Source organism: Oryzias latipes, chromosome 3, assembly GCF_053564925.1.
Source record: "Oryzias latipes strain Hd-rR chromosome 3, Olatipes_Hd-rR_3.1".
Lineage (NCBI taxonomy): Eukaryota > Metazoa > Chordata > Actinopteri > Beloniformes > Adrianichthyidae > Oryzias > Oryzias latipes.
This window is the reverse complement of record NC_136239.1, coordinates 23,084,917-23,104,903: the sequence shown is the minus strand read 5'-3', so window position 1 is coordinate 23,104,903 and position 19,987 is coordinate 23,084,917. Positions and strand designations below refer to the sequence as shown.

General features: G+C 38.8%; 3 protein-coding genes across 7 annotated transcripts in view; 2 read left to right on the top strand and 1 right to left on the bottom strand.

Annotated features, from left to right (window-relative positions):
- The first annotated feature begins 796 nt into the window (after positions 1 to 796).
- Positions 797 to 5,613, top strand: ric3a (RIC3 acetylcholine receptor chaperone a). 2 transcript variants are annotated; one of them, XM_011489367.4, is made up of 6 exons: positions 797 to 1,027; positions 2,158 to 2,375; positions 2,599 to 2,668; positions 2,897 to 2,993; positions 4,375 to 4,529; positions 4,632 to 5,613. In XM_011489367.4, exons 1-6 carry the CDS (start codon positions 910 to 912, stop codon positions 5,393 to 5,395), a joined length of 1,422 nt encoding a protein of 473 aa, XP_011487669.2. In that variant the 5' UTR covers positions 797 to 909; the 3' UTR covers positions 5,396 to 5,613. The 2 variants fall into 2 exon arrangements, with proteins under 2 accessions (XP_011487669.2, XP_011487663.2); XM_011489361.4 differs by having other exon boundaries at positions 798 to 1,027; positions 4,372 to 4,529.
- Positions 5,614 to 7,183: 1,570 nt separating this feature from the next.
- tub (TUB bipartite transcription factor) overlaps positions 7,184 to 19,987 on the bottom strand; it is a 52,402-nt gene continuing 39,598 nt past the window's right edge. For all 4 annotated transcript variants that reach the window (XM_011489389.4, XM_023953448.2, XM_004067016.5 and 1 more), the window contains exons 7-12: positions 16,639 to 16,830; positions 16,373 to 16,485; positions 12,985 to 13,099; positions 12,805 to 12,903; positions 12,532 to 12,703; positions 7,184 to 8,941 (exon numbers count right to left, since the gene is read on the bottom strand). In XM_011489389.4, the coding sequence (XP_011487691.1) occupies positions 8,808 to 8,941; positions 12,532 to 12,703; positions 12,805 to 12,903; positions 12,985 to 13,099; positions 16,373 to 16,485; positions 16,639 to 16,830 (825 nt within the window). In that variant the 3' untranslated portion in view covers positions 7,184 to 8,807. The remainder of the gene's footprint in view (positions 8,942 to 12,531; positions 12,704 to 12,804; positions 12,904 to 12,984; positions 13,100 to 16,372; positions 16,486 to 16,638; positions 16,831 to 19,987) is intronic.
- LOC111947144 (E3 SUMO-protein ligase ZBED1) lies at positions 17,584 to 19,772 on the top strand. Its single transcript, XM_023953449.2, has 8 exons — positions 17,584 to 17,717; positions 17,829 to 17,961; positions 18,113 to 18,204; positions 18,288 to 18,494; positions 18,561 to 18,674; positions 18,770 to 19,027; positions 19,134 to 19,291; positions 19,391 to 19,772. The coding sequence occupies exons 1-8, from the start codon at positions 17,655 to 17,657 to the stop codon at positions 19,770 to 19,772; spliced, it is 1,407 nt and encodes a 468-aa protein (XP_023809217.2). The 5' UTR covers positions 17,584 to 17,654.

The following is a 19,987-nucleotide window of genomic DNA, read 5'->3' as shown; positions in this document are numbered from 1 at the left end:
CCAGGTCATTTGGACTTATAATCAGTCCTTTACAGTTCTTCAACCCTTTTGCCTCTTGCAGCTTATTTGTCCCTGAGCCTGCACTGCCATCTGCTGCTGCTTGGTTTGAGTTACACGTCATCCAGGATGAGTGAACATCTCAAAGCTTTTTAGGTCGTGTGCTGCATTCAAGCCATCCACGTAAATATGAAGCAAAGGTCGTCTACATCCATCAGATAAGACACACACTGGGTTTCTTTCCATTTTCTTTCTCATGTAAGGGGATTATTTTGGTTTGTTTTTACTTCCCACTTTCTACCTGCAGGACTCTGGATTTGTATGACTGAATTACATTATTGAGCACCAGCCCTGGATGTTTAAATATTCACACACCTGAAATAATCTAAAATGTTATAGTTGGGCAGATGTAGAACTTCAAAAAGGTCAAAAAGTCCTTTAAAAGTGCATTAGGATTAGAAGAAAACGTTGAATTAAAACAACCCTATTTTGCCAGAAAAGTAATTTTATATTATTTCTAGATTATTTCTGAATTTAACCAGATTTTTTTTCCACAAAATAAATTTATTACAGTTCGGCAGGTTCACCTTTTTTGTGACAATGTTCACCAAACCAATGAAGTTAACGGTCTAGCATTGTTAGTCATTGCTTTGTGGCCAGCCTTGCATTCTCAATCCATACATAAAAAATAGGGGTTTTGTGTTTCACATAGATGAAGCAATGATTCAGCAAGAAGGTCCACAATTTATGTTTTGGGGAATTAGAGGCCACATTTCAGACAGCACTCAAATGCATCAAACATAATCCCTTCTAATCTGGGTTGAAACGTCACAACATCAGATGTTTTATCTGTTGATGCTACTTTTACTGTTTCAGTATTACTAAAGCTCGGTTGTTATTTTCCAAGGGAAGATGACGATAACAACTTGCCAGAAGGTCACTCTCATATCGTGTTCTGTTCTCTGCGTTTCCCTCTTCCTGCCCAGGATGCTTTTACCAAAAGAGAAGAAGGAGAAGGGGGTGCTTGGGGGTGAGTTGACTGGGCACGATCCAGCAAAATTCTGGTCCATCTTCAGTTTGCAAAGTGAATTATGTTTTCTTTTTACTTCTCCTCTTCTTGCTCTCCACACGACGACTTGTTTTAAAAACTCTAAATTCTTCAAGTTTACAAAGAAAAACAACTAGTTTATCAAAACCTGGAGCCAAATCTGATGTTCATGTGTTTTTTGTATATGTTTACATGAATTTGCTTAAATGTGCAATAAATAAATGGGCGGGAGGAGGTTGAGGAGGTTGTCCAATGAGCGAAGGGTCGGCGGTTCGATTCCCGCTCCCCCAGTCAGCTGTCCTTGTGTCCTTGGGCAAGACACTTCACCCTCCCTGCCTCCAGTGTGTCTCCACTGGTGTGTGGATGTGTACGAATGTCCCGGTGATGTGCACACAGTTTGGAGTTTTGTATTTGGTATTTTGTATGTGCAATATATGTTAATAAAGTTACAAAGAAATGTCTCAGTGATGGTCAGAGGGACCGTAGGCGCGAACTGGCAGCCATGCCTCAACCATCCCCAAGTATACATGTGGAGTGAATGAATAATGGACACATTGTTAGGGCTTTGAGCGTCTGGAAAAGGGCAGATAAATCGAATCCATTATTATTATAAATATATTTAAACCATAAATGCAACCTCATGAAACTGCCATTTCAAATGTCTTTTAATGCCTGAAACACATCAGCTACCTGTGTCTGTTAAATAAATTAACACACTGATGCTTATAAATAATGAACAAAATACGTTTGCTCATTTTTTATTGCGATGTCAACTTAAGCCTAAGTATAATAAAACTGTTTAAAAAATATACATCTTTGTGAGAAGTATTGTGCCAGGAACAGATCCCTTGTTTATATTTGGGAGAAATGAAGATAAACAAATAAAATCATAAGGATCATGGGTCTATTTTCTTCCTTATTTTTTGGTCAATTTCGGCATTTACATTGTTAAAAAAAGATAACTGATAGAAAGTATGTATTGCAGAGCTCATGCTCAGAGTTGGGAGTTATTTTTTAACAAATTCTGTCAATATACCAAGAAAATAACAATCCATAAACCAGTCCAGTGTTTTAATTTCTGGGTTTTGTATATTTATTTTTGTTCCTTTCAGTTGGACCTGGGCTCTACCGTCCCATGATGCATCAGTTGTCTTCATCAGATGATCCAGAGCATTGGGACATGAACCCCTCTCCTTTCCTGGCGCACACTTTAGAAGCCATGGCAAAAGTAAAAAGTGGTGGAAGAGGCAAAAAATACAATCTGATGGGTCAAGTAATCCCTGTGTACGGCTTCGGCATCCTGCTTTACATCCTCTACATTATGTACAAGGTAAGCACTGACACTGTTTAAAATTAAAAAAAAACTTTGCTGTATAGTAAAGTCCTTTCAGCTTTACACTACATTCTGATAAGTCATTTTAAAATTAAACTTCATGTGGAATCCTGGCTCCAAAAGTGAATTTACATACCACTTTAAAACAGTAGTATAGTAATACACGGTTAGTTTATTTTAATTGTAAATGCTACTACTGTAATTGTGTCCATGTTCCCAGCTTACATGCAACAAGAAGACAAATCGATCCGGAGGCTTCATCACAAATGCAAATACGTCAAACAAGAAAAGTAAGTTCTTATTTTAAGAAAATTTGCCTTTTTGTCACACGTGCAGCAGCAGACAGTCTTTGCACTTATTTAATGGTGATGAATGTAAATAATTTCTTGGGAGAAAATTCCCCTTCAATCTGAACACATGAATTGGCTATGTTCTGAACAAAACAATCTCCTTAACAGAGCAATTTCCAAGCCTCATGTTTTGATGCCAAAACAATGTCTTTTGCTTCCCCTGTGCAGTAACAGATTATGAGCTAGCACGGCTTCAAGAGAGACTTCTGCAAACAGAGAGGAAGCTGGATAGACTTGTCTCAGGGAAGAGCCAATTTTCTTCAAGGTGACAAATTTAATTTCCCTTTTATGTTTAATGATTGTCTTCTTTCAGCTGCTCATAGCACTTTTTTGAAGGAAAATCAGGGTACACACTGCAGAACAGAGACATTTTCTGAGCAATCTTTGCAAATCTTGGTCAAATCTAGGCTTTAATGAAAAAAAAATATTATGTGAGGTTCTACTAATAGACAATATAGCTGTAAAATATTACTTGAGCAATGTGGTACCCTTGAATTCAGTGTTTTCCTTTGCAGCAGCAGCTTTTTTTACATGATGGGTTTAGTTTAATAAAGGTGAACCTATCTGCTGATTAAAAAAGGATTGTAATTGTCCTGTCAGATGCTTTTATTTCATAAATGCGTCTCTGTTAGACTCATGGTTTCACATTTGCCTCTAGATTCAAATAGCAGCTGGAAGATAATTAATACTTAAACTCAGAAAAAGCCCCAAACCACCATCCTCCCACTTATAGTGCTTATGGTGGGTGTGAAAGATTCCTGCCAAAAGCCTTGAGTGTTTAACACTTTGGTCTAATCCTTCAGGAAGATTTTATTGCAAAGATATAACAGTTTAGTCAATCCTAAGGTCTGACAGACGGTGCGTGTTCTGTCTGTGAATGTTAAAAATCTAAAAAATCTCATCAATCATCATTCTCACTGTAGATCAATAAACCAATTATTTGGGAATGGCTGCAAAGCCAAATTGTGCCTGAAATTTGTTCATCTGATGTTCATGGATAAATAAGCTGCACTAGTAATGTGCAGCTGAGGCATTTTAGAGTTTTTATTTTATGATTTGTTTTCAAACCAAACTGGGTTGTTCATTTAAAACTTGGGACATTTGGTTAAAAATTAAAGAGGCAGCAAAACAAGCTTTTGTTTTGTTTTTGTGTGCAACAAGAGCAAACTAGAATCAATTCTAATGATTTGAATATGACTAAAAGTTAATATGTCGATGCAGCTAAAAAATGTTTTACAGAAAGAAAAATAAAGAGTATATTGATCTATTTTGATTCATTTTTAATGTTTGCTATAAAGAAATGTTTTGACTGCTGTGTCAAAACTTAAAACTAATGCAACTTAAAGCTTATGTTAGACCAACAATGTCAAACGGCATCACTCATGCAGTACTTAAATTGAGACATGGGGGTACTCAGTGACTACAAGTAAAACGTGTTCGTGGAAAAATGTAAAGCTTTTTATTTATTTATTTATTTTTGCATCAACACCTTATAGATAAAATCAATATTTTTCTAATAAATGGTTTACAAAGTTTTGTAGTTGACAATATTCATTTATTGCATGCCCACAGGTGATGATTTCCAAAGGGAGTTATAATTGCAACCTCCCTCATTATGTGACTGGTGTTTGCCTTGTTTTCAGTAGCAGGAGGCGGCGAAGTAAAACCTCCATCTCAAAGAAGGAGGAGAAGCTGCTACGTCAGCTTAGACAGATCACACTGCTGATGCAGGACGGCCGTCTGGAAGGAGCTTCTCCAGAGATGGAGGCAGAGGAGATGACCTATGGCGCCGACTGGGAAGGTACCTGTTTGAACGTGTTTCTCACCTTCTCATAGTATTTTTTAAAATGTTGAATCCATGAGCATTTATTTAAAAGTTTGCGATTGTTGCATTTCAACACAGGCTACCCAGAGGAGACCTACCCTAAAACTGAGAATCCATGTCGCAGACATAAAGTCATCATGACCACGATTAACGAACCTCCCTGCCAGCAAACTGCAGAGGCTCTGGCAGAGCGGATGGAGCAAGTGGAAGAAGAGATTATAGCAAGAAAACTTTCCACAGTGCAAGAGGAAGATGAAGAAGATGAGGACACAGAAGAAGATGAAGGAACAGATGAGGAGGAAGAGGAAGAAGTGGAACATTTGGAGGAAGAAATTGAGAATGTAGAACAAGGAATTGATGAGGATGTGGAGGAGGAGGAAGAGGAGGAGGAGCAGGCGGAAGCAGAAAAAAAGCACTTGCTCCCTTCCCCTAAGCACACGGGTGAAATGAAACAGGAGAGAATTGGTTTGGAAGTAAGCAAAGAGCTGCAGAGTTACCGTGAAGGAAAAAAGCAAATAACCTTTAGTGACCAAAAACGAGTCTTCCACTACCCCAAACAGGACACTGAGGAGGAAGAGGATGAAAAGGAAGAATATGTGGAGGAAGAGGATGAGGAGACAGAGGTGGAAGACGAGGATGAAGCTGAAGATGATGATCCCCTGATGGAAGCAGAGAGCCTGCTGTTCAGTTGTGCAGAATATTCAAACCCAGACGAAGATGCAGAGGAGGACATTGAAGAGTATCTGTTGAGTACAGAGGAGGATGAAGCTGAAATCCATGCGGATATGCCTAAGGAGGTCGGGGTGAGCGGACTAAGGATGAGGAGCAGGAGAGATACATGAAGATCCTTCAATGTGTTTGAATTTACCCTTCAAGCACACATTCAACCTGACCGTGTCAACACTTATCCCCTTTGTGTGTTTATTATTCAGCCAAAAATGTGACCAGTTGCAGTCAAAACACAAGTCTCCTCTAATAATTAATTTTAGAGCCTCTTTTTATTGTGCTTTTTATTTACAGTCTTTCTTGGTACAAGATAGACTAAAAAAAAATAAGAACCTGTGGAAGACGAGTGTTTAAACTTAGTTTCCCCTTGGCCCTTGCATCTATATGACTGGGGCTTCACACCTTCAAAAGTTCAGGTACACATCCTTAACTGTGTAAGAGAACTGGACTGAGCAAGAGTGACATCACCCATAGAAAATTAGTTACTTCCAGTTCCAATAAAATGAAGTTAATTCAGTCCCGATACATACAATGCTATGTTGGAACCAGAAACAGTCAGTAAGCAGTAATTGGTCCACAGCGATCTGTCAACATTTCTATGACAACCACTCTCATCAATCAGGAGTGAGCTTGTCGGAAGTCAACACCCCTAACAGTTGAAAGCCTGCTCCACGACATCCGTCAGTCAAATGTTTTGAATGTTTGACGTGAGACCACGTACTTTTATTGAGGCACCTGGTTGGCCAGTTTACAACTTGAGTAATATACAACTAGATTAAAAAAAAATAAAAAATATTAGCAAGAACATGTTAAAAAAAAGTAGCAGAGTAAGAAGGTTATTCTAACAGATGTAATGGGATTTTGATTTCTTGGAACTAGCGGGTACTTCTTATTTGGAACGTGAAGGGGGATGGGGTCACAGTCCAGTTTTCATATATGGTCAGTGGTTCACACACAGACCCTCAGTGTCCCCAGACAAGTGTCTTCAGTAACGTACCAAAGCAGCAAGTAAAACGAGTTGTACCTAACGTTGATACAGACGTTCAAAATATAAAGTTTGAATAAGTGAACTATCCAGACAAGGATTACAAAGCGCAGGACTTCCATTATTCTTATTCGCATTGCTTTGCTCCACCCGCATAATTCCTGGAGATCTTCAGTCGTGTGCTTTTGTTTACAAGCTTTGGTTTGAAACAGAAATGTCCCGTTAAAGGCAGTCTCAATACAGACCAAACACAAGTTTCAGGACTCAATACAGACCCCATTACGCAGACTCAGTCCAGACCACTGGACTTTTCCAGTTTGACCTTAAATACCTGATTTTTTCCCCCATTAACCCTTGTGCTATCCTAGGCACTTTAACGTTGGGAGTTGGGTCATCTAGACCCACTAGACAGTGCGCTGGACCTTTTTTCTTCAATGATTTGTGAACCTCACTGGTGTCCATGGATTACATGAAATCTTTCTACCTTTATCCACCTTTGTCCTGGTAGGGAGAACACCTCAATGTAAGGGTGGGGTCATCTATAGCACAAGGGTTAAATAACTTTCGTAAGCTTGCTACATTCTAGTTAAAGCAAATTTTTTTGAAAACTTAGTATTTGTGTTGACATTTCTTTGAAGTTACATTATAGTTTATCCTCAGTAATTAGCTTTAGTAGCTTCAGTGCAGCTAGAATGAGTACCTCTTGAACAATTTTTGTTAAGTCAAAACGTTCTTCATGTCCTAAGCATTTCAAGACCTAACTGAGCTTGTGTTATGAAAAATAAAACTTAATAGTTTCATTCTTGCAGGAAATTAATAGTTGCATTCATCTTCTTGTCAGTACCAGAATGACAAGGATTTTGTGGAACCTAAATGAATTACACAAGCTTTACCTAAACAGAATAAAAAAGTCTCAAAACAAGGTGACTGCTGACTTTATTTTTAATAGAAAAAAGAACAAATAGTTTGATCCCATGTCATTTTATTTTTCATGAACAAAGAATTGTGTCTATACCACCACACAAACCAAAAAAAAAAATGATACGTCTTTTTTTTGTACAACAGGACAACAGCACTAATAAAAGTGAAAGAGCCTTTGTTTCCTTTACAGCAAGAGTATCAACAATTTCCAAATATCGAGTACAAGAATAGCACATTTGATAAAGATTTCTTTATAATCCACACTAACAATAGTGGAGAATTTGGAGATTGTTCTTTGCTGCCATTCAGCTGTTTTATTTTTGTTTTTTTATTTTTAGTTGGCCATAGAATACAAAAAGTTACCATCATACAACTGAGAAAAGAGACTGTCCCATAGTAAGAAACAGGAACACAGGAATAATATTTAGCAAAACAGTGAACACCCTGCAATGCAATGCAGAAACTTGCCGTCAGCCAAATGAGGAGCGTGTCAGTCTGCACCTCAGTGAAGCATAAAGGTTTAACGCAAGAGATGGAACGTGTGTGGTGGGTTTAGAGTGTTTGGATTTCTGAAAATCTGTGCTCGGTACATTTTGTTTCAAGCAGATACTGGGGGACACACATACATACCCTCCACTTAAGTGACTTTGAAAGCTTTTTGCCTAATGTAGGGTACTTTGTAAATGTGCATTCTGTGTTATGCATAATAATAATCATATTTGAATTTAAAATGGAATTTGTTCCCTGGAGGAATATTTCCCTGCAGGTTTTGCCTGTTTGGATGAAATCTGTGCTACAAAACAGAATTCTGAGAATGAATGCATGGATAAGAAAACCTAAAGACCAGCTCAAGCCCCTTTCTGGCTTCAACACTAGAATTAGTCTTCAAAGGCACAACAAAGTATGTACAGCAGTATGTCTTTCATAACAGGCTATTAAAGTAAAGTGCACCATCATCCTTTACATTCATATTCATGACACTTTGAACCAATGTCTCTTCTTTGCCCCTTTTTTTATTTGATTTACGTGGTAACAAGAGGATTTTTTCTGAAAATGACTGCAGAAACAAAAGAAATCACTTTAAAAAATAAGCAATAGAAATAAATACATCTCATGCATGTAGTTTTTGATTTATAACAATAAAAGCAAGTTTCATGCATGATGAACCGTGGTTTTTGTGGCTTTTTTGTGGCAGAAAATCCAGTCAAAATTAAAAATAAACCAGCTATTATTAAGAATTCACAGGAAAACTATACGTTTTCTACATCTACTACATAAAGGAACAATGCTGGCTCTCATAATGCTGCAACAGCACAAAAGAAGACTAGTTAGAAGACTAGTGATCCAGAAAAATGTATTTAATTTGGCAAGTGGATTACTCTTTGTGCTTGTTCTTTTCCAATAATCAGGACTATCCTGAGATGCCCCCAACCCATAACTCCTCCCCCACTCTTTGAAACACACATACGCATAAAACAGAAAACAAACAAAAAAGCTTCTTTTTTGGGGGAAAATGCTGAACCTCCAAGGTGCTCTATAAGATAGAAAACCTCAAACCAGTCCCAGGGACACACAGACTGCCATTAAAGACGCATTGATCAGCTCCTCTCTCATGCTGGAGTCTATTCACAGGCTAGCTTGCTGTCAAAGCTAGAGAGGGCAATGGCAAAGGCTTGCAGGGCACACATTGGATAGTTATAGTCCATGGTAAAGACGTCCTCTGCTACACGGCCGAACTGCATCACAATGTAGTCCGCTGTAGAAAAACAGGAACACGTTGACTAATACTCAAATTCACTTTTTACAGGCCACAAATACAAACTGGATGCCAGAAATGGATACAAGAAATGTTCAAGTTAAAGATTTTACCCTTTAAAATGTAGTTTTTTGTCTTCTTACAGTAGGTTAATTAATCATCACTACAATTAAAAATGAAACCAGGCCAAGAGCCAATTTGTGCACTTATGCAACTCACCGCACAGTGGGCAAGAAAGTCACCGATTCTGCAAGTTTCCCTGTCACAAAGATGAGAGAGGGCTGCATTGTTCATCATAGACACACTACAACTGTGAGAATGTAAAAAATAAGAGTCCAGAAAATCCTATTGTATAATTATTAGATCATTTATTTGTATAACAGTGTTGAACAAGTATTTAGCTCCTACAAAAAGGCCAGAAATCTGCCCCTCACATAACTGTTAATTTCGTCTTTAAGAACTCTTCTATCCTCCACATGCTACTTGTATTAATGGCTCATCTTTGAAGATTGAAGAACACCATGCCCATTGTGAAGCACAAGGGTGGAAACATCATGCTTTGGGGCTACTTTTCTACAAAGGAGACAGAGCAATTGATCCACATTAAGTAAAGGATGATTTGGGTTATGTATGGTGAGATTTTGAGCAAAGAACTCCTATTTGAGAGAGGATTGAAGATGAAACATGTTTGGATCTTCCAGCACAAAAATTATCTCAAAAATTACCTGGAAGACAAAGGACTAACTCTTGAGAAGATCTGCATGGAAGAATGGCCCAAAGTACCAAGTACAGTGTAAACAAGCCTGGTGAAGACCTACGGGAAACATTTGATCTCTGTCATTGACAACAAGGGTTACATGAAGAGGCACTAAGGTAAAGCTTTGTTATTGAACAATTGTTTTCTGCATTTCAGGCAAATCAATTCTTTAAAAAAAAAATCATTTAATGTTATTTCTTGGATTATTTTGTACATTCTGTTTCACGGTTGAAGTGTTTCTATAATGAACATTACAGACCTCTCTCATCTTTTTAATTGAAAACATTTGCAAAATCGGTGACTGCCACAGAGTTTTTGTTACCCCACAGTATCAAACCAAATTTCATGCTGTACACTCACACAAAAAGCATGCAATGAAAACTTCTTAAAAAAAAAGCATTACTGCTGTCATGGCTACAATCACTGACTTTGATTAAGGTTTTAATTAGTAACTAAAGTGTCAGTCGGAAAAAAGCAACGGCTTGTGTTCCACCCCCTGTAGACGTTTAGAGCCTTCCTGCCTCTCTTCATTAAATCATGTGACAGCTCAAATTTAACCCTTTAACTACCCCACCAAGAAAAAAGCTATCAAAAAATTATTTGTTTGCATTTCTTATTGCTTTAGGTAAGTAATGACCACAATCTGTTTAGTTTTTTTTAATTGACCTTTTAGTTTCTTAAATAATGACCTCTACCAAACGGTTGAGATGTCCTTTAATGGTAAAAGTGCAAAATTTCATACAGATACAACAAATATTTGAAAAAATCATGTAAACCAATTTATTTAGACATTATTAACACTCAATATTAAGGGCATTTGTGTCCATTCTTTTTATCATGCCTCAAACATTGAACTTTTTTAAAACAAAGCAAATTTTGACCTATATTTCCTAGAAGTTGTTTGACACTACAACGATTTTGGATATTGACTCACTTTTGATGGTATTTCATAAAAAGATTCTTGGTTTGGAATGAAACACAGAAAACGTATTTCTGACATCTTGACCTATTTGGGCCGTAGTTTCATCGTCCCAGCTTGTCAGAATGAAGAGGCGCTGCACCATGTTGTCGTAGTGCACACTGTTGTTTTGGTCGTGATGGTCTTCGTGTGTGGCCTTTCCACATCTGTGGCAGAGAGCTCAATGATGGTCAGCCAACTTTGATTGCTTGCTTGTTGATCTTATTTAAACTGTGTGCAACAGCCAGGCAGAACCTTTTGAGTAACACTGGTTTTTGCTTCAGTAGGTCCCTCTTGTAGACCAGCCATGAATAAGTGACACACAAATCGATGATGTATCCAAACAGGGGAGTGTACCGTCACCTAGATTTAATTGTACAGGTCTTGTACAGGTGCACCAGCATATCAAAGAGATCTCTTTAGCTTTGTAGATTTGTACTATAAGCAATATGCTCAATCATTTCATCAGTGAGAAGCATTTTGAAGTATTGGAAGGGTGTGTGTACATCCTCAGGAGGCTCAAATCTTGATTCTGGAACCTTGAATTCCTCAATGTCCTCATGCTTCCATATTCTTCTTATGGTTTTGCTTGGGTTAGAGGGGGATATTGAGTCAGGAGAATAGCCTGTCTCCTCCAACAAAATTGGAGGAGACAGGCTATTCTTGGTGGGGTAGAATGGCGTGTGTTGGCTTTTTCAGTTCTTCTTATGAGGTGGCAGTGTAGATGATCTGCTTGTTGAAAGAGATTCTTCTTCATCCATGGATTCAAAAGAACTGTCACCAATGCCCTTTGCATGAGTGGATTGATAATCAGGATCCTCCGTTGGGTCATCATCACTGTCATACAGATCTGCATCTGATTCATGTGGACTTTGTCATGGTCTTGCACTGTAGAATGTTTTACTGTCTACTAGTTGTAAAACAAAAGAAAATGATAAAAAACTTTTGTAAATGTTGTTAATATTATTATTGCAGCTTTTTTTGTTTAGTTTTAAATGAATTGGTTGTAGTAATCTTGATTTTTTATTTATTTACACACCAGCTGATATAAACTCATAAATAAACAAAACTATACAGTATTATGTATTTTAAATTATTATTTATGATGTGTTAATGAATATTTCTTTAGTAATGGATGATTTAGAAGGTTGTTTTAACTGATTTTATGACAAACAGTCCCTTTATTTAACATTGGCTTGATTTTGTTACTTATACCATAAAGTGACAAATCAACCGTTTGGTAGAGCATGTTTTAAAAAAATTATTACAAACAGAAATTTGTTTATTTTTGTTTATCTAAGAACATATTTCTGTTGATTAACGCCTTTACTAATAATTCCAAGTAAGAAAAATATTCCTACCTTTCAAATTTTCATAAAAAGGAAGAAAATGTGTATGATCATTTTCAAGTTGTGACTTGCTTGTCAGTCAAAGACGTTGGGCAAGCAACCACTGACTGACACAGTGCCATCTGTTGGTTTTCTTTAGCTTTGCATGCTTCTACCAATTGGTTGAGATGGCTAAATCAGTTTGAGTTAAGTTAGAAACTTCTCTAATAAAAATATGGTGACTCAAAGTTTGCTCAACCGTTTGGTTGAGCAGGCAGTTAAAGGGTTAATGAGAAAAAAATGAAAAGAAAATGTTTTACAGTGAAGTTCACCATGTCAAACATCAAAGAAAAGACTCTTTCCAGTGTGGTGAATGTTGCATAGGAACTGCACGGCTTCACACTCACAACCTGTCCTTAGAAAGCGAGGTAAAATGGGTTCCAAAATAGAGAAAAACGCCTCACATCTCAACTCCTGCTCTTTAATAGTAGAGGTTTGTTCTCCACTTTTACTTCAAAGAGAAACCAGCAATGAAGATGAAACTTACGGTCATTGTCGTGAATAATTTGAAAATTCTTGACAGAAGCCTGAGTGACTCTGCCATGGAAGTTGAGCACGTAGGACTGTGTGTCATCGTTCCACACAGGCGTCTTGTTGTGAAGTTCAATCACACTCTCTGTGTTCTTGTTCTGCCACCTGGCCAGCAATGATTCATGGTCCTACATTGATTAAGAACAGCATCTCTTCACATGAACATCTCCACATCAGTTATCAGAGACATTAGGTAGATGTCACAGGAATTTAAAAATCTGCGACATACATTTCGTGGGCGTATGGACACTCTCTCGTGGTCCATGTTCATTCCTGGAATGATCACACTCATTTTGCGAGGTCCTTTAAATCCTAACACATTGGTTTCCTGGATGAAGTGACAAAGTAAGACATTATCCGTAACTATGCAGTATAGTTTAAGTTGTTTCATAGCTGTTCTTTTACTTACATAGCAAATTGCTGCTAGCTCTTGTCGTAGATTGGAGGCTTCGAGGCTGGTGGTGCTTTTCATGGGGTTCAAACCATTGTCATATACTGTGAACTTGGTCCCCATGAGGTTTGACCTGCAAAAGAACACATGTAATTAAAGAGTAACTGCTTAAAGTGAAAAAAAAACAAACAGAAGGGGACTTTGATGAAAACTGCAGAGCTTTTACAGTTTATGCTGTCAAACTTTGAAATAAGCGACTCGTCGCATTTCGGGCAGACACTCGGCAGAATTGCAGGTTACTCCCCTAGGGCGGGTCTGTTAATTAACCCACCTGCTTAGCGTCCTATTTAAGTCAGGTGTACAATTGTTCATTCTCTCTTACCTTCAGCGCTCATTCTTTGCCCCTCCCTCCTCCCCGGCTTCCACCTGTGGGCTCCGTTACGGGGGGTTGTTACCCGAAAGTGTATGGAAAAATAATTGTCTCAAGGAATTGAACGGAGCCTTATGCCAAAACGAAGTTGTGAATCAAATTGTGAATGTCATCCTAAAGATGTTGTGAAAACCTAAAGATGTCGTGAAATAAATATTCTTCTGCAAGAGTTGTCTGACTGAAATGACATTTGACCTTTTCAGTTGATTTGATAATATACTGTGCATTCTGGTTGCATGCTTGCATTTATAAACTACAAATTTGCATGTTTGTTGTCTTAACAATGCTTTCAGAATTTTTGTATTTATTTGTTGTTTTGAATTCTAAGATATAGTTCACGCCTGGACTCTTGTATTTTCAGGTCCAACATGACATTAGTGTTGGCAAGTTATCTACAACATTTTTACAAAAGTAGTGTCAGATGGCCTGCAATTGGATTGCATATTTACTCCACACACATAAATGGAAACACATTATGTAACAGTGGGACTGTTACATAATGTGTTTCAAGAAAAACATCTCTAAACGGTAGGATTATTTTATAGACCCACTCCAATAACAATCGAGTTATTGGTATTTTTAATATGTTCCTGTGTCACTGTGTAGCATTTTACTCATGATAGAGGACAAATAAAAAAATTACGCTGCATTTCTTTACTAAAATCACAGTTAATTAGGAGCAGATAAAAAAAGGCTGTTCAAAAATTGCTTGTAGTTGTGATGTAGAACCTACAACTGCAATACACAAGCTCCCTGCTCTGCTCCATTCTGATGCATCCGCTTGCAGACAAATAGATCCATGTATGTCTTTGTTTTCCTCATCTGAGCTGAAATCTGGCTCAAAACTGTTTGCCTGGATGGCTCCAGTATTGCTCACCTTTTTTTGTTTTACTAATGTTATGCTGGGAGTGTGAGCTAGCTGCTGAGTGAGTAAACAGATGGATAATGGGAAATGGAGGAATGCTTACTCTATACCAACAGTCCCGCCCACTACTCAGAGGTGAATTTGAACTACTGCCACTCTGTAGAAACTATGACCTGAAAAACGACACAGGTTTTTTAATTTTGGCTAGAAATGGCGTAATCATAATTGAAAGACCACTGGGAACACTTTTATAATAGATCAAAAGATGATCAGTCACTTTAAACTACCAGATGTGAAAAATACATAGAGACTTTACCATCCCTTCAAAACTGATTAACTCTAACGAATCTTTTAATTTGGATTTCTGAAATGTTTAGAGGTATTGTTGTAAAGTCAAATAGTTTGTGGAAATAAGTGTAAAATAAATATTTTATTCTAGTTCGAATCGAAAAGAAAATAAGGAAAAAGCAATAAAAGTTTGCAGAATCAAGTCTCTAACTTAGAACTTTTTTTTAAAAAAGTGTCTGTATTTTTCTTTTTAAGCCACACCTCAGTAAGATCAATCCCCTTCAGAGGCTCTTGAAAAGGTATAGATGAAAGCTCAGTGTTCATTCAAATTTACAACCCCATCATTTAGGCGGGATTGGGACTGCAAAGGTTTGAGCGGTGCACCCGCCAACAGTCAGACAGCTCAGAGAGTTGAAAGGCTCCACAGAGCCTTTTTGATTACACAGCAGAAGACTTTTTTAAGTCTTTCCTCGTGCTCAGAAGCAGCCTCTACCAATCATGTCCCTTCCCTCCTAACTCTCCCGGAATATTAGTTGGATTTTAAGTAACGGATGAAAAACATTTTAACTATCATTGATTACCTATAATTGGCTCTTCTACAACATCATTTTATTTTTTAAATGAAGCACACAGAATCCATTGTAGATGTAACTCAACAGGGGTTAGTTAATCAATGAATCAATTTTTATTCCAACGATCCAACAGATCAATCTGTTTGAGGCAAGTTGTCAAATTGACCTATCCCAATTAAAATAATTTCAAATGATACAGTGTGACAGAATATTCTAAAAATGTTCCCTTATTCACTGTGAGGAAACACTTTGAATTTTCACTTTGAATACATGTTCTAATAATGTTCCATTCCAAATTATTTTGATGTAGAAAATCAACAGTGGGCTGAACGTTATGAAACTAAAATGTGAATGGATTTGCCATTAATTCTTGTTTATTTATTTGTGCACATATTTAATTTACACTTGATTATCTTGCAAGAAATATAAGGAATCTGGAAAACTTTACCTGCACTGTTCAGTACCAGCTATTTATCTCTGAGTCACACTGATTGAAATTTGGCTAAAGATGTCCTGGATTCATTTTTGGTCAGTAAATCAGATCATTCAAAAGGAACCAATATCAACTATGACTCGTATCGTCAACCACAAATTATGGAATCATTGTTAAAATGAATCGTTTCACTCCTGTAACTGAACAATCTTCTTTCTCTTTCGGCTTTTCCCCATCAGGGGTCGCCACAGCGAATCATCCTTTTCCACCTGACTATCATGAACATCTTCTACCCTAACATTAGCCAACTTCATGTCCTCTGTTAAGACATCCATGTATCTCCTCTTTGGCCGTCCTCTTGCCCTCCTGCCAGGCAGCTCCATCTCCAACATCCTTCTACCAATAAATCCACTATCCCTCCTCTGAACATGTCCAAACCATCTCAGTCTGGCTTCTCTGACTTTGTCGCTAACACAGGCAACATGAGCCGTCCCTCTGATGAACTCGTTCCTTATCCTGTCTAACCTGGTCACTCCTAAGGAGAACCTCAACACCTTCATCTACCTCCAAATCAGCCTCTTGTCTCTGTCTCACTGCTACCGTCTCTAACCCATAGAGCAGAGCTGGTCTCACCACTGTCTTGTACACCTTTCTTTTGACTCTTGCTGACACTCTTCTGTCACACAACACTCCTGACACTTTCCTCCACCCGCTCCAACCTGCCTGCACTCGCCTCTTCACCTCTTTTCCTCCTGTAACTGAACAATAAAAATAGTATAAAGAACAGATTATGAGGCAAAAGCTTTTTAAGGAATTACCTCAGTTTACCAATGAAGCTCTCTCCACCACGAGACAAATCCGTAGGATCAATCGAGATGAGGTAATTGGAAGTTTTGCTCTTTTTCCTTTTCCTCCCAGCTAACAGGAACACCTGAAATGAGGCAGAATCGAGCCAACATGTACAAATATATGGGTCATATTGGAAATACATGTTTTAGAGGCAAAGAACTGTATAAGCTCCAGCTTGTAGCACTAAGCACTACTTTTATGACAGCACACTGAGAAACATTTGCCACTGCCTCACCTTCTTCCCATCCTCCCTCTCCAGATGCAGATAGTATGTGGGATACATGCCTCTGTCCATGCCCTTCTTGTCTCTGGTGATTCTGCACTTCACTCTGACCCCCTGTGGAGCGGGCCGCAGAGAAAACTCCTCCAGGTCGTCTACGTCGATAGCAGGTTCATTGACCGGCGGAGTGGTCGCCGAAGCCACCTCCTGCAGGGAGGGAGAGCAGCCACTCAGGGTGAGATGAGGCACCAGAGAGTGATGCTTTGGAGCTGACTTTCATTAAAACGGGATCAAGTAAAGTAATGAGGCTGAAGATCAAACTGTCCCCAGGGACTCTAAATGAGCACACCCCGTCTAAAACAAGGAGATTGAGTTGACTGAAAGAAAAGCAGATGAAGGATTATCAAAAGAGAAAAAAAAGACACTGGAATGTGGCTAGATTACTTTTGCGACAAAACTGTTATGGTTATTTGACGAATGGAGGACAAGAATCATTTTATAAAATGATTCATGTCATCAATCTGGAAAATAAATGGATGGATAATTTAAATAACAGGATTTTAACATGATTTGCACACAAACACTAATATGGTTGGTTGATATCAAATACATATGATAAATATAAAACTATTGTCACGGCGTGAGGGTAGGACCCAGATGCAGAGGCGGAGGCACGAGGATCAGGGACTAGTGGTTTTAATACGCAAAAACAAACAAAAAGCGCTGCAGAGCAGGTTCACAGAACAAAAACAAGAACTAGGGATGGCCCGTTTGACACGGGGCTTCGGCGCGCGGTTCACCTTCATGAAACAGAGTGTTTCGGCACAATGTTTCAAAGCGTGTGTCAACCAGCGCAGATCACGTGATTGATGACGTATGACGCGCCAAATGCATCACTCACCTGAACCAGGTTTCAGATCTCAGGTGTGTTTGATCAGAAGGGCGCGCTGTTGCCTATAAATACAGATGAATCCCAAACAACGTTTCCCGACCAGTTCTGTTGTTTCCCGTGTATCGTAAGAATCAACGTCATGGCACCCGGTAAAAAACGTTCTGTGGCTTGGGATCATTTCAACTTGATTTCTCCAAATAAGGTAATACACTATTAACGTTATTTTATTAGTAGCCATTGCTGATTATGTCAGTTTTATAGGTATGTCTGTCAGTTGAAAGGAATCATTTTTATTCTTTCCATTTTTTTTTAGGTGCAATGTTTGATTTGCAAACATGAATTTGCATTTAATGATAGTACATCCTCCATGATGCGACATCTCCGCTCCGTTCATCATGTTGAAACTCCGCAGTCGGCAAATCAAGCCTTCAATCCACCTTGTATTGGTAATAAGAATATATCCAACTAATGGCACACTAAGAACTGAAACAGATAGCTCAGTGGAAAAATCAGTGACATGTGAATGCTGAGGTTCCGGATTCGAGGCTCAGCTTCTACAATTAATATTTTTTTTTTCTTCATATGTATATTTTGCAGTGTCAAGAAAGCAAGAACTTGATTCTGCATTGGTGGATATGATTGTAATGGATGCACAACCATTTTCAATTGTTGAAGACAAAGGCTTCAAGGTAAGGTGGCTAATATTATATAGCATTTACATTATTTATGTTTTTGTGTACATAATAAGCTGTATTTTATTTGTCACTATTAGGCTTTTGTCAACCTTTTGGACCCATCCTACATAATTCCTAATAGGAAGGCCTTGAGGACAATGGTGGAGGAGAAGTACAAAGCCAAAAAGGAGAAGGCTTTAGATGTGGTTAGCAGGGCCTCTGCTGTCAGCCTTACAGCAGACATGTGGACATCCATTAACATGGACGCTTACTTGGCTGTAACATGCCATTTTATCACCGAGGAGGTAGGTATCCCCTGCTTTGTGCAATGCTTTGGTTTATGTATCTCAGTTTGATTTTGTTCATTCTAGGTGGAGCTGGCCTCTGTGGTCTTGGGGGTTCTGAAGTTTCCCCAAACCCACACTGCAGCTCACTTGGCTGAGGCCAAAAATCTTCTCATGGAAGAATGGGGAATTAAAGGGAAGGTGCGAGCCAGATCAATAAAGTACAAAATCATTCATCAATATGGCCTCCCAATACCTAATATACATGATTTGTGAACATGTAATCTTTCTTCCAGGTGACAGGCCTGGTTACAGACTGTGCTCCCAACATGGTTGCATGTGCTAATACATTACTGCTTCGGCACATAATGTGTTTTGCACATATGCTTAATTTGGTGGTGAAAAAGCCCCTTGCCCAAACCCCTGAACTAGAGGATATCCGAAGTAAGGGGCGTAGGATTGTCGGTCTTTTTAAATCCAGCACCACAGCGAAGGAGAAGCTGTCAGAGATGCAGCGACAGCTGGCCAGGCCAGAGCACAAATTAATACAAGAGGTGAAACATTTTCTTTTTTTTAAATCTAAGATTTTACATGTTTTTTCAGTTGTTTATTGTGTTACTTTCTTCTCTCCTTTAAAATGTGCTTGCTGTCTTATCTTAGGTGGAAACAAGATGGAACAGCACATTTAATATGTTGGAAAGGTTGTTTAAGGAGAGAGAGCCACTGGGGGCAGCTCTGGCCACCCTCCATACAGACCTTCCTCCACTCACCGCAGAGGACTACCAGGCCATACACCACTGCTTGAGCATTCTTTCACCGTTTCAAGAGGCCACAGTTGAGCTTTCGACAAAAAAATGAGTGTCAGCATCCAAAGTCATTCCCATGGTCAAAATGCTGAGACATTACATCTCAAGCAGGTGTGGTCAGATCACACACCCACTTGGTGAAAAACTGGCCACTAACTTGAAGAACAATCTCCATGAGAGGTTTTCAGCTCTGGAGAAGGTCACTGCTCTGTCAATGGCAACCTTGTTGGACCCAAGGTTTAAAGAGCTGGGGTTCTGCAGCCAAGGCTCTGCCCACACGGCCATAGAGCGACTCACTAAAGAGTGTGCTGCAACAATGCAGGCGCTACTTCCAGAGGCACAGCCACAGTCGCCACCTAGAGAAGGTCCTTCAAGTCAGCAGGAAGATGGTGGTCTCTGGGCCCTGCTGGACAGGCATGTGGGGGTTCAACAGCAGGTGACCAGCACAACTGCCAGTGCAAAAGTGGAGGTTCAGAGGTACAGTAAAGATTAGAATCCTCATCATAACTTCTGCTCATTTTAGACTGGTGCATGACAATAGGCTATTAATGTCCTTCTAGGTACTTAAAGGAACCTCACATCCCAACGACTCAGGACCCACTGAGATACTGGGTTACCCACAAGGTTTTATACCCACATCTCTACAAGCTGGCAATGAAGTTTTTATGCACACCAGCTTCATCTGTGCCTTGTGAGAGGATCTTCTCC